Source organism: Pyxicephalus adspersus, chromosome 9 (assembly GCF_032062135.1).
Source record: "Pyxicephalus adspersus chromosome 9, UCB_Pads_2.0, whole genome shotgun sequence".
Classification (NCBI taxonomy): Eukaryota; Metazoa; Chordata; class Amphibia; order Anura; family Pyxicephalidae; genus Pyxicephalus; species Pyxicephalus adspersus.
The window spans coordinates 3,026,169-3,041,288 of record NC_092866.1 but is presented as its reverse complement, the minus strand read 5'-3'; the positions used below and the strand labels follow the sequence as shown (position 1 = coordinate 3,041,288).

Below are 15,120 nucleotides of genomic sequence, written 5' to 3'. Positions count from 1 at the left end.
GTGATCAATTCAAAGAGAAGTTAACGAGACGATGTTTGGTCTGGAAGGATGGAGAATCCCGGGGATTGCGGAATGACGCTGGAATAAGCTTGATATGCGGCTGCAGTCAGTTGTGTTAAATGCAGCAAATGGGTTTGTTTTATTGTTGCATTAGGTAGTGAGGAGTTTTTCCTTTATTGCTTATCTTCTTGGAGAGATTTTCCTTCACTTCCTGTGCTGGAGACCCAACAGGAAGAAAGGGTAAATCTCCCTAAAGTTGGGGCGGGAGCACAGGAAGATCCTTACACCGGAGCTTTACCTGAAATCAGGCCCAAAACTCACTTTTTGCTCTGGTGCATTTGCAGCATCCACTGAAACATTGCAAATAAATTACCCACCCATCTTATTTGTCAATGCAGCACAACACAACCCATGGCAGTGTATTACCGTGTGCCTCAATGCATGTGTGTCGGAGCTGTATTGCATTAAAACATGGAAGGCATCACAACTTGATAACGCATGTTAGATGCATCAATGCTCATGCTTATGGGTTTTCTCCTAAATCCTGCATATGCTAATCAAATGTATTTGCAGCTGAATGGAAAACACAGCATTTGAGTTTGACTTGCATTGCCTGCACCTTAGAGGACATGCTGCGCTCAGAGAAATACAAGACAAGGCAAAGCGGATCCAATGCAGCTATGTGCACTAAAGCCAATTCTGCATTCAATGTACTTTCTAAACGCAGAAAACACCACCACTGACGTAAGCCCTTGGTGCGGTGTGCTGCGTTGTCAAAAATAATGCAGTGCCCATTTGTTTGGATGTTTTGCCCGCCTTTTTATTTGAATGGACTGTCAAAATGCAATTCACTAGAAACATGCGACGTGCCAGGATGCCAAGCTCTGCATGGCTCTCAATATACAACCTGGCTGCAGGCTACGGCTTCATCAGAACAATGCTGGGCGTCAGTTCTCTGAGCAAACAATCGCCCAGCCCAGATACAATGCAGCGGAATGTTTCATGTCTCACCTGGGGTTCTTATCGCCAGATAACAGCTACAGCGTCGCATGTTTACTAACTGGGCTCAGCATTATTTACGTAGCATTTCCTGAACACACAGCGGAGTACAGAGCAATGTATATCCATCAGAAGTGCCCGGGATAAAATCTCTATGAACTGATCCAGAAATGTCAGAACCACCAGATTTATACTGGAGCTGCAACTGCATATAAGAACTGCACACAATGCATTATCTGCAGCCTTGGGTGCATACCTGGCTGCCAATGGCTAGATCTGCCCACCTGATGACTTGGGTCTGGATGAATGAGATAAAGTCATATAATTCCATGGCATCATGTGATCGCTCACAGCCCACTGTTTGCAGATTAGGAAATGACACCGTTATCTTCGGTCATGTGATCTCCTAAGATGGTTATCCCTGGCACAATCCTCACTGAACAATGACAACGATGTGTAAATGTAGCTCGGCATCTTTTGTTCCTCATGCTTTGGCTGTCACCTCTGATTGGCCCCTTCCACTAGGAGCTGGGAGGAAATAGCTGTAGTGCAGTGTGCAAGCACATCTGGCCCATTAGGCAAACATTCCACCCACCACATTGCTTTTATCCTCATGTGTGTTAGAGAAAAAGGTCAGGTTGGCAGATTAGGGTGCTTTGGTGTCCCCCGTTTATTTTTAATAGGTGACCTTAATGCAGCGCATGTTTACATGCGACATAATGTACAATAATGCATGTAAGGAAATGGGCCCAGAAAAAAGGAGCACGGGGTGACCCCAATCAATGACGCACATTTCATGCACATTTACACAGTAAAAACCAGAAAACGAGTTGTTTAGGATGTAAACAAGATTCATTCCAGTTCAGTTCATACAGAATTCTCATCACCTTTCCAGAGAGGTCATGTGACATTCAAATACCTACACGTGATATGTTTGGTGCACCTTGAAGAGTTAATCCCTCTCCACTCACCTGCACAGGTAGGTGGCTCAGATTTACAGACCTCGGCTCTATTATTGAGGCGCTGTGACATATCTAAAATCAGCGGAATTTAGAAGAGGAACTTTCATATTAATGTATTCGGCCCTGTAGGTGCCCTCGGGGGTGTTGCTTCTAAAAACCAGCTGATTTCAGGTAGAGGGATCAGACCCCGTACAGTAAGAACTGAGAGCCCATTGACCTCCGTGAGAGTTTTGAAGGACCTCTTGCTCAGTGGCGCCACCATCAGGATTCTAAACTGAAAAACCAGCAATGAGCTGCATCATGTGACCTTGATGTACCAATAAGGAGCAGGTTTGTAAAATTTGATTGCATTCTGACCTATGTGCAGAATTCGGGCGATTTTGGCAATTTTATGTTGCGGGAATGTTGCGAAGTATAGGAGATAATATATACCAGGGGAAAAGATGGGGAGCAAGGGGGAGGGGAGTTACGCCTGTTAGGGGGTCATATCGTAGGGCGGGGCTATGTGTCCAGAATACTAATTAGGCCCCTGGATTACCAGGAAATTAATGAATTCCTGAGAAAACATTGATATGATGATAAGACGGCCAATTCTTTTACAGGAACAGCAACCAATATATAAAACCTGCCTCCTACCCCCACTAAGAGTACCGGTCCCGTCCAGGCTTAAATTTGGCTCTGAGCTCCTCAGAGAGTCATTTGTGGTGCTGCACAACCTCTCTCCTCATCTCCCAGCTCCTGACTCTGCATAACATTATCAAATAACAAAGCTCTGATATAAATGAACAAAAACTTTGTTATTGGAGGCTGTCGTGCAAACTCAGGAGCCGGCAGACTGTGAGGCAACCTATAACATGAAGCAAATTGTTGGGTTCTATTTAAAGTGTTGGCCAAATTTGAGGGTTTTAGGATTTGTCCTCCTTTATTTATTGCATGGGGCACTAGGTGACTGGTTGGCGCAATGCATTGACTCTGACAGGAGGCGGGAACTTGTGACATCATCAGTACTGACTGGAGGTGGTTTGGCTGGTGATTGGCCAGGATGCCTCTCAGGGGATCACGAATCCCCGCCCCCTTTCAGAGAGGACACAGTGCAGGAGGGAGGTGCAGGAGACTATGGAATGCATATGGTGAGCTCTGGCTGCCATATTGCCTCTATTTAACTACTAAATTCCGGAAAGTTGGATACATTTGGACAAGTTTGCAACATTTCAACATCATATCAAACATTCAGGAAATAAATCTACAAGCGGCAGTCAATCTGCAGAACGCTTAATCCCTGGAGCGTCCCGGAAAATTCTAAATAATCGTTTCAGGAGTTCTTTCGGAGATGCAGAAGCCGGCTGCAAGCTGACGCCACACCGCAGGGCCGATAAAGCAATGCGATGGTCCTGATGATATCACATGAGATGATGTGACCGAGATAACCGAAGCCCAGACGGGGCGGGGGAGGGGTGGAAGGAGGAAGAGAAAAATGCAAAAAAATAACCAGTTTCTTTTATCACAGCTTCCGCCGGTTTCCCAGTTGGTTTTGTTGCGGCGACTTCTTGGCCTCAAAGAAAAAAGCAGCGTGGTGAGATTATTCTGTCTGGGCGTCGTAGTTGGCACCTCCGGCCTTCTTCAGCTCGCTGCGGATATAATCCTCGTCCAGGTCCTTGTGGTCGGTGATGACCAACTCTTTGGCAAAATTCTAGGAGAAAGAGAAAAAAACATGTCAGTGCGTTGCATTGTTTGCAGGGTGCGTTTCAAAGGAGAGCGCATAGGCATGCGCTAGTGGTGTGTTCAGCATTGCATTTTGTTTTACCTTATGCATTTGGCAACATGCTTTTATTTTTATATCTGTAGATGCTGTGCATTAGTGGATTAGCCCTTTAAGACTCTGCTAGTTTCCTGTCACTTCCCCATGCTGGAGTTCCCCTTTAGGCGTTAAAAGCGGGGTAGCTGATCATGTGAGATCGGCGTTAAGCCCGACACAACTGACGCTGTTATAGAGACACAACAATGCATTCCGCGGACACAGCACAAGCGGCTGTTTGTTCACTTTGGAACACTGGCTGCTATTGACGTCCGGCCCCGCCAGAGAGGTTTAATTAGGAATCCGGCCCTCTTGTCCCACTCACCCTGACCTGCGGCTCAATGTGCCAAAAGAGGACGCAGTGCGCGCTCGTCACGAAAGAAGAATGCTGGCTGCAGAATGCCGACCTTGACACGGTTGTTGGGGGATTTCTGCTGTCTTTGAATTACTACTAGCAGTCTTAAAGTGGACCTGTCATTTGCTTTACAATATACAGCACCATTCATTAAAAAAGCCATCCCAGTGACTTTGTCTAGGCTGAGATGATGTCATCAGTCTGCTGCGGGCAGGCAGAAGCATTTCTTCAATCTCCTCTACCCCTAGTGGACAGTTTGCAGAATGGTCACAAGGGGTCACAAGGCTGCAATCTGGCTGAACAACCATTGATGTGTGTGGGGGCGCTGTTATGATAATATTAATCTTTGATTGGTTGACCTTTCACCCTTCAGGACTGACCTGCACAATGTCCTTGACCAGGGACTTGTCGGTGCCAGTTTTGGCTCTCTGTAGGCCGCCGACGTTCTCTCCGATCCATGTGATTAAGGCAAACTTGACCCGCTTGCTCATGGCATCTCCAGTGGTGAATCTAACGTAGGCGAAGAGTCTGACATCATCTGCAATGAAGGAGAAAGAGACGGATCAATGGATGGGGACACCAAGGATTGAGTGCCTCAGGGCAGATAGTGACAACAGGGGTTAAACATTGGCTCATGCCTGCATTGGTAGTCACCATATAGAGCCAATGTGACAACACAGGAGCACAATTGGGAAACAGGCATAGAGCGTTGTCACCCCAAAACATAAACAAGGACCTTTATGGAAGGATCATTTTATGAATATGGCATCACTTCCTCTAAACAAACATAAAGCATATAAATTATTATTATTATTAATAATATAATAAATACATAAATATAGAATCCAAAACAAACTTTATGTGAAGCGACTTCTATGAACACTGATATGTAGGGCGGATTTCTTGTTCTATAAGGTCACTGTGACCGGTGGACAGGCCGCACCTACAAGCGTGGTACGGCCATTGTGCGGTCACAAGACGCATTGGAACCTTTCAGGAGTTCCTGTTCAGTGGCAGAGCGCAGTGACCTCACATAGAAATCCATAAAAGAGTTCAGAGATGGGAAACACAAATGGTGGAGGGTCCGAGGGATAAAACGTATCAGAGGCAAACTACAAAGTGCAGTCAAAACTATTTGATTGAGTAGGAAAGGGTTAAACCAGTTCATTTTCTGCTTTACCATTGCGTACATTTCTAATCACTTCCTGTCTCAGATACACAACAGGAAGTGAGAGGAAATCTTCCTAAATAAGGGGATCACATTTCTGAGTAGGGAAGTGCTACATTGAAAAATTTCCCTATTATTTTTGGGACAACTCTACAATGTTGGATTTCTGCAACCCCGTGGTCACATATGCAAAAAGAGGGGCAAATCATCCTAATGGGGGCAATAAAGCATAACAAGCCTAACCCAATGAGTGGGTGAAACTTGGTAATAAGTGTTGCCATTCACTTGGTCACTGGTAGACAGACTGCACTGAGAAGTGGCGTGCAACCAATGTGCAGCCTAAGAGATGCAACGGAACATGTTAATGGTTCCCAAATGGCACTCCAATGTGCCTGACCAGCGGCTTTACAATGCATGTAAATGGACTCAAAGGACCATACAGGAATCCCATGAGTCATGGTGACAACACAGAGACATGTTTGGTAGACTGGAGCTGAGCGTTGTCATCCTATTACAGGAAGTCACTTTCATGGCAGGATCACCAGGGATTATCCTTATAAGAGCCATTACCATCAGATCTCAGTCATTCTAGCACCAGATCCTGATAGAAAGGTATTCCTCTGTCCTTTTGGTAATAGCAGAGCCGGTGATCCGACACAAGGGCAGCCATGATGGAAGTGCCGCCCTTGGCAGAGAATGTTCAGCGATATTTTTGAACATTGTACTCCTGGCAGGGAAACAGAAATGTTTCAGAAAAAGGGACCATCGGCCAACACCGACCTCCTCCCCTCTGCGGCCACTCAGACCCCGGGGCTCGGAATTACACAAGCGACACATGTTGTATTAAATCTTCACAATCTGCTGCCAGGGAGCCACAGTCAGGAAAGAAGCTTAATGTCAGCAGGACAATCATCCTGATACATGGAAGGGGAATTCCACATTATATTCCTTGCTGGGAGACCCTCATACCCCGCCTGGGGGGCCGGGAACTCACTGCTTAGAGCGGGTCTGGTTATTATATGCTGAACAATGACAGGTTCACTTTAAATGTTTCTACAAATCCCAATGGGTGATTCAATCACTTGGAAAATATTTAAAAACTCCCTTTGGTTGCGTTATTAAAGCTGAACTCTTCTCCTGAAATACCCTGCTCTGCTGGAGGACTCTGCTCCTTCCTCCAAAACTCTCCTCTCCTGAAATACTCTGCACTGCTGGAGGACTCTGCTCCTTCCATTTATTGTGGAATGTTCAGGGAACGTGTGGCTGCAGGTTATGGTGAATGAAAAGCCATCACATGTCAAACATTTCTTTCCAAGCACTCACAAGGGGCTCAATCCTGCTTGCAACATTCATTCAAATCAGACCTGGACTCCATGCCGCCCCTAGTGGTGAGAGGGCTTCATAGCACCAGGTCATAGGAGAACTGAAAGGTTTTACATCTCATATTTTAATTTGATGGCCAATGAGCCATGCAGTTTGTAACTGATATCCAAAATGTTTAATAAGCTGTATCTGTGGTACACATCAGAGGATTTGGGTGTACAGCTGGCCCTAGAAACTTAAGGAAATAAATGCATGGCCACGCCCATGTCTTAAAATTGTTACATTGTAAATATTCCTCTGTTACATTTGATTTACTTGAATATACAGTAATAGAAGATGGCAATATGTATTTTTATGCCCCAAACATGAAAAGGAAACCATATTATAATACATTTCCTTTGGGCCCATTTATAGCTATGTACTGATGGAAAGAATCTGCATTCGCCTGCGCTGGGGCCATGCGTTGCAATAAAGCTATGGCAGCTTCAAAAATCAGACCTGCGCTATTTTAGAAAATGCTGCACTGTGGTGCCTTGCATTGCGGTGGCAGCACAGTGGCTCAGGGGTTAGCGCTCTGGCCTTTGCAGCGCTAGGTCCTAGGTTCAAATCCCACCCAGGACACTATCTGCATGGAGTTTGCAGGTTCTCCCCGTGTCTGCGTGGGTTTCCTCTGGGTACTCCGGTTTCCTCCCACATCCCAAAAACATGCAGTTAGGTTAATTAGCTTCCCCCTAAATTGATCTTAGACTACATTAATAACATATGATTATAGTAGGGACATTAGATTGTGAGCTCCTTTAAGGGACAGTTAGTGACATGACTATGGACTTTGTACAGCGCTGCGTAATATGATGGTGCTATATAAATACTGTGTAATAATAATTGTGGTGAAGGTGCACTGGGGTGCAATTCAGAATGAACAACACCACAAAGCCTGCATGTTACTGTGCAGCTGCAGATTGCATGCATTCATCAGCTCTTAGGCTTAGATACACACTTCCAACTGCTGACTGATCAACTATTATGCATGATTATATTTGAACGATCGTGTTGTGCACAATTCCATACATAGGATACGATTGTTCAAATATAATCCACCAATATTGTACACAGGCTGGATAGGATTGTTTGAACGATGCAGGAAGTGACATGTAAAGGAGAAAATGCTGCAGAAACATCCATGATCACTGAACGAACGTACACACTATAGATAGCGAACGATCATCAGCCAATCAGATCCGCCGTGATGGTTGTTAATTTTCAACGACAATCCTCGTTCGTCTGCGTCGTTGGTCACCTTTTTTGTGAATGATTTTCAGCTGATCAGTCGTTCGTCGTTCGTTTCCAACGATAGCTTATAGAAGTGTGTACGCAGCTTTGGATGTCAACAGATCCCAAAAAAGATCAGACTATACTGGAAAGTGAATAGAGGATTCACTCCCTGACATTTAGGAATCTGTGGATGAACATCATGGTTGTTAGATGTCTCATCCAGCCCTGAAGGCTCGCTCTGGCTGAACCCTGTATGCGGCGCCAGTTCTGGGCCCCTGCAGCTGATGCAGGAAACTTCGGCCTCCAATACAGAACCGGAGCCCCACAGAGAATGGCACAAAACATTTACCTTTTATTGTACAGGAAATTAAATAAATCCCCGAAATAAATAAAATGTTTGCTGGCTGAATGATGCTGCTTTGGTCCTGGCACTAAAAATAAACAGAGAGCCGAGGTGAAGGTGCTACCCACACACACGCATACTGCGCTGCATTCTGCTGCAGGAGGGGGAGGTTCTGATTATAGCCGGATTAAAGTGCACCTGTCAGTGGAAAGGTGGAGAACTGCTAGTTGGAGGGAAAAGAAGAGAAAAGGCAGAGGGGGGATTTAGTCAATGAGATGGGCGACCTTAATGACCAATAGTGGGGTGGCCAAGGCTAGAAGGGCCACAGCAATCATCTGATTGGCTGCTACCAAAATAGCCAAAGTCACAAGTGAAATTCAGGCCTCTGGAGTCCTGGGTGTGCATATAGCTATGGTGCGGGCTATTCAGGGTACTCGCTTTGAAGGTGTCTATCACAGGGCATGCAGCAGGAGGAGTGAGATGCAATGGTGCAGGGGCTGGGCAGAAATGGGAAACAGCAACTATCATTTTGGGTGTATATAGCCTTTAAAGGACATTTAAAAGAAGTCAGACTGCATTGTGGTGAGTGGACTTCCTCTGACAAAGCTTTCCTCTTCTGTTCTGTATGAAAGGCCAGCGCCTTCTTTGCTTAGTCATCATTTAGGGTTGCAGCACATCAGCCCCCTGCTCCTGCACCAAATGCAATTTAGAGCCCTGACCAGCCAGTGTAAAAATCCATCACACTCCCTGCTGCCTCTCACTCTCTGACCAGCTGGGGTAAAAGTCCATCGCACTTGTATAAAATAAGGGTTCAGACATTTTAAAGCCCTCACCTTAACAAGCTCAGAGCTGTAAATCCCTTAACAATCTCCTGTAACTGGAAAGCATTTATCTTGTGATTGGTCAGCTGAGCCCAGCCAATTGAAACAGCTAAATCTTTCCCACATTCCTCCATAATCACAGCGGCATCTATTGAGCTCTGACCTTGTGTGGCTTAACGATGATATAAATAGATTGTATTATTATTATTGTGATGCATATTTAATATACAGTTTCAGGAATAAACCGCACTCATCAGCGGAATGAAGCTGGAAGAGAACCAACACTAAAGAGATCTCTACAGACACCGAGAAAATCCATAAATCACACTTATTGATAAAAGGATTCCTCACACCATGGTGCTGGGCTTAGGATAGCCCAGGATTTGGACTTTAGCCCGGTGTCAGAGATAACTGGACAGAAAGCCAGGACTCTGTGAACTACAGAACACCGCCCCACTATGTTAGATAAGAAGAAGGGAAGGGGTCCCATAGTCGTGTCCAACATTGCTTTTCCAGGTGCCGTACACACTAGGACAGAAAGTGTGAAAAAAGAAAACAAATGCAGCCACCACATGAGGACGGGTAACTTACAGTATAATAAACTTTTGTTGTGTCATTGCGCCGCCTCCTCTGTGGTCCATGGACAACCAATGAACATTTGGCTGACCTTTCTCCAATCTGCAGGCTCACCCCTCCCACTCTCATTAGTTTATAAAATAGCCCCTCCCCCAACAAGCCTGATTTCGCTTTTGCCCCGCAAAACGCGTTGGCATTTCCACCCATCTATAATTTTGGACCCTGGACACACATGGGATTTGTTCCTTCTATATAATAAACTGGATTTCAGCCATTCTAATTCTATTCAGTATAAAGAAGCTGCAGTTATTTACACTCAGGGGTGTAACTATCACCCCAGGGACCCCAGCAGTCTTATGGGGGCCCAAAGAGGTAGGAACATCTGTTACCCCATTTAAGAGGCTTTTTGCTGCCTCTCCTTCCCCCGCTGCTTTGATTGGCAGCGCAGCACAGGGAAGGGAATAGTGTCATGCCTGGCTGTGCAGGAGGATGAAATATTTTGATTGGCCACAGATGAATTTAGCCCCTCCCCCAAGGAGTGGGGAAAAAAGGGCTGGGTGCTAAAGGAAGCCATGGCTGAAGGCCTGGAGTAAGGAGCCTGACTCCTATAAATCAGAGGAGGGAATTAGAAAGCAACACAGCAGATGAGGGCAACAGAGAGAGGATAGGTCGGTGTGTTAGTATTTGTTAGATGTGTAACTATCACTGGGGGACCCAAGGACATGGGTCTGTTTTTGTATGTGTGTTAGCGTGCAATGCGTTTTAGGGTATAGTATGCATGCTTGTATGTTGCATGAAGGGTCAGGGAAGTGGTGACACTTGACATTTATTGCCCCATTTAGGGGGCGTTTTGCTGCCTCTTCTTCCCCTGCTACAGAAGGCTGAAATGATTTGATTGGCCACAGCTGAAATTAGCCCCGCCCCCAAGGAGTGAGGAAAAAATGGCTGGGGTCTAAAGGAAGCCATGGCTGAAGGCCTGGGGAGAGGATCCTGAATCCTATAAGTCAGAGGAAGGAATTAAAGATTAAAGAATCTACTGGGTTGGGTGCCATTGGGGGATCCAGAATCATGGGCCTGTGTGTTAACGTGTGCCTGTGTGTGTTAGCGTGTGTGTGTACATGTGTTAGGGTGTGGTAATGTCGGTAAATGCATATCTATCATTGTGGGCATCACCAGGGACCATGGGCCTGCGAGTGTGAGCGGGTAAGCTCGGGGCCAGTAAGCCCATCCAAAATCCATTTTACGTTTGGCCCTTCAATAAACTTTATTTTAAAAAAATGGAGATTTTTCTTTATCTCCCCAGGATTTGTTCTTCAATTTCTCAGTGTGACACAAGAGGCAGCGACAGATTCAATTATTATTCCCCCAGAGGAGCGCGGTGACACTTGAACTTCCTTTGGAGGATTTTGGGGCCTCTCGGGAGACAAAAGAGAAGGTTTGGGGCCCGGTAGCGCAGAGGGGAGGGGGTGGCGGGGTAAGGGTTAATACCCCCCCCCCCAGCACGGTGAGGAAACAACAGCCAAGGTGTCAGTGCGCAGAACCCGGCACCATAACAGAATGGTGGGTGTTCTGTAGTCTGCTGGAACCAAAATAACATTGGATTTCTGGCAGGATTAACAAAAAAAGAGAATATCAGACATTCATTGCTGGGGTTTACCGACACGATTTCATTTTATTGGGAATGGTGAAAAGGCCACGGGGGAATGTGACGCCATCGCATGGCAGCAGCTGGATGGAAGGAAAGATTTATTCCACGGAGAGCAATAAGAAGTCGGCATTCAAGCAAAATGATTGGTGGAGCGATTTTTTCCATGGTTCCCATATTTCTATCTGCTCAGAAGCTTTAAAAATAATAATCCCCGGACACCCCCAAATGTATAGCAGACACCTCCCCCCTAACCCCCACACTGTGACATCTTCACCTTGCTCCTCCATGGTTCCTCTGCAAATATTCCAGGCAGATACTGTCCACGCCCCCAAGGTTCCCACACAGTGCTAGACACGCCCCCTGACTCCATGTGACAGTGCTAGAGCCTGGTGATTGGTCCTGGAATTGTTAAAAGGGGTGTGGCTTGTGTTCCCCTAAATCTGATAGTGGAGGGATGTTTTAATGAAATGGGGTGCCTGCTAATAACTGGGTGAGAGGGGTAGAGAGGGGAAGAATTAAATCATTTATTATGGTGGTATTCCCCATTTCCTGTCCATGTGACACCCATATAAGAAATAAGCGTAGAGTTGTCACCAGAGGACAACCCAAAATCTTCCTCCATTCTATTCGAAATTAAATAAAAAAGTTTTGGCCAGAGTTGCACTTAAAGTTTTACGCCCACCAGGTACCAGGAACAAAAGGAAAATGGGTTCCGGGCCCCGGAATTGAGTTACAGGAGATTGCAACACTTGCTGAGATTTTGCCAGTCCTATCAGTCTCTGCACTGATATCAGCCCTGGGTTAGGGGAAGTTGGGGAAGTTGCACAGGGGTCAGATCTGGCCATGGCTTCCTCATCCGCTGTCTCTCAAATGAACCAGTTTCCTTTTTGTGTGACCACACAATATTCACTGCACATTCACAACTTCTGCAGAGTGAATAATATAGGGTCCACCCATTCACCGGACCCCTATGAATGTTCCTCTATCTGTCCCTGTGGATATGCAGGCTGTGTGTTCTCAGGTTCCAGGCTCCTCCTCCCAGATTTAGGAATGAAAAGGGTTTCTGGGGCCAGGAGGCCCTACCCTGTGAAAATCCTGCTAGATCTGGATTATAGAAGATTCAGAAGAAAGGTGAATGGAGAGGAATTTCTCATTTTTCATAACTGAAGGATTTCCCGGAAAGCATTAAACATTTCTAACTGACTTAGATTGCAGTTAATCTGCAAAGTGGACCTGTCACTAATGCTGCATGAATAAACAGTGTATGGGCAGCATGGTGGCTCAGTGGTTAGCACTCCGGCCTTTGCAGTGCTGGGTCCCAGGTTGGAATCTCAGCCAGAACACTATCTGCATGGAGTTTGCAGGTTCTCTCTATGTTTGTGTGGGTTTCCTCCCAGATTCCAAAAACCCCAGTTAGGGTAATTGGCTTCCCCCCAAAATTGACCTAAGTCTGTAATAATGAGATATACCTATGGTAGGGGCATTGGATTGTGAGCTGCTTTGAGGGACAGCTAGTCACCTGACTTTGTACAGTGCTGTGTAATATGTTGGCGATATATAAATACTGTGTAATAATAACATATCACATCACTGCTGCATGGAAGTAGATCGTGTGACAGGTCCACTTTAAACAATAAAATGTAAAAACCTTTTTTATTTCTGATATAAATTTGCAGCTACATTAAATTGGTGTCACGCGGGAGACGGGGGGAGTATTGCGCGCCCTTGGAAGAGATTAATTTAGCACAATGGTTGAGGGACGATTGAAGTGAGACTTGCAGTTAATTATCAGACGAGTTCTGCACACTCCAATGCACTAATGGACCAATCAGAGGAGCCGAAAGGTGGAACATTGTTTTTTAATTTGGTTTGTCATTTTTTTTATCTTTGAATCACATCAGAGCTGCAGTCGTTATTGTGTGTGTGTGGGGGGGGGTCATTCACAAAAACAGGGGAGCTGCAAGAACGAGATTTGCTGCATGTGCTCACATCAACATGCTGAACATTGCGAACGCATTGTTGTGTTTGGCAGCCTATTGCGCACAAATGTGGGGCTTGCAGCCTACCTGCATTCTATGGGTGAAAGTAGCCATGCGTTGGGCTGTAATGCATTTCAGATGCTGTGACCAAGAAAAGTAACCCAGTGCACCTGCCATGCATTGCTGCAGGTTGTGGAAATACATAAAGCAATACAATGCAATTGTTTTATGAACACAATGAACCTGATTTAGTAAAGCTCTCTAAAGCTGCGTACACACTTCCAATTTTTGTCGTTGGAAAGGATCTTTCACGATCCTTTCCAACGACAAGGGAGTGCAAGATGCATGAACGATGCTGTACATACAGCACCGTTCATGCTCTATGGAGAGGGGAGGGGGAGAGCGACGGAGCGGCACCCTGCTGCGCGCTCTCCCCTTCCCTTTCATTAGGATCGGCTGTCGTCCAGCGTCCGTGGATCCGGCAGGTCGGTCGTCCGGAGGTCGTCCGGACGATGGACGACACCGACTGTACACACGGCAGATTTTCGCCCGATAATTGGCCGATGCCGCTTATCGGGCGATAAAAATCTGACGTGTGTACGTAGCTTAAGACTGGAGAACAAAGACCATCATCAGAGAACCTGGGTGATCCAACAAACCTGAAAAGGATCCATTCCAGGATTGGAAATGTTTACCAACTGATAGCAAATGCCTTTTAAAAATCCATTCCAGGTTTGCTGGATCACCCGGGTTCTCCCATGATAGTTTATCTTCTCTGGTCTATGAGAACTTTAATAAATACGGCTCAATGTATTATGAGATACGGAAGTCACCAGAACAGGAAGTGAGGAGAAATCTTCAGATGGGGACATTCTTTTCTGCTACTTCCTGTTGCAATTCCAGAAAAGGAAGTGAAATCTTCCCAATGGACAGAAAATATTTAGGTGTCATTTAACCCTTCAGTACCCCATCCACACATGAAATACGCATCTTGCTATCAGGAGACATGAAAGATGCGCTGAAGTCAAAAAATTCACTAAATCCATTTTTACTGCACATCAGCACTATTTATGTATCTGCAGGGCATTTGGGTTTTCAGGGAGATCTGCTAAAGCCAGAATTATTATTATTTTTATTAATAATAAACAGGATTTATATAGCACCAACATATAATGCAGCGCTGTACATTAAATAGGGGTAGCAAATGACAGATACAGACAGTGACACAGGAGGAGGAGAGGACCCTGCCCCGAGGAGCTTACAATCTAAGAGGTGAGGAAGCAGATTCAGCAGTTTTAGTGCTTTTAGGAAGGGCAGTAGTGCCCGTCACATGACTTATTTCTGTATAAAAGAGGTGCAGGAGGCGGGGCTTGTAGTATCAGGAAGGAAATGCTGGATTACACTGATGGATCCCTTGTACAGTAACATTTATGTGATACAATGTAGCAACAATGTTTCACTAAGCTGACACTGCACTGTAAATCCAGAAGGGAGGAACATTGGTAACTTATTATTGATTTGTCCCAGACTGATCAATGAGTAATCAGCCACACATGCGGGGATGGATCAAAGTGCGATTGCATGCCATTATATTTGATTTTGCATTTATTACACGAGAGGGAATTTATTTTTTGCATAAGCAAATCGCTCCCACATTTCCTGGGGTAGAGCGCCCGCAGAGGACATCACATCATTTATCAATATTGGGGTGTCTATACCATTATAGTACATGCCATTGCTATATAATGTATCATATGGCTCCCCGTGCAACTGCCCCAACTTCCCTTGACCAAGAGCTGTTCTCTGTACTATGCCATGGTATATGTCAGAGCTATATAAATGTATAATAATAGTGTGTGACTGTGGGGGGACATTAGAG

The 15,120-nt window shown here is 45.5% G+C and overlaps 1 protein-coding gene across 1 annotated transcript in view; it reads right to left on the bottom strand.

The window, feature by feature from the left end:
- Positions 1-1,829: 1,829 nt before the first annotated feature.
- The window catches only part of COTL1 (coactosin like F-actin binding protein 1), a 16,365-nt gene continuing 3,074 nt past the window's right edge, over positions 1,830-15,120 (bottom strand). The window contains exons 3-4 of the mRNA XM_072421804.1: positions 4,492-4,649; positions 1,830-3,651 (exon numbers count right to left, since the gene is read on the bottom strand). Of these exons, the coding sequence (XP_072277905.1) occupies positions 3,541-3,651; positions 4,492-4,649 (269 nt within the window). The 3' untranslated portion in view covers positions 1,830-3,540. The remainder of the gene's footprint in view (positions 3,652-4,491; positions 4,650-15,120) is intronic.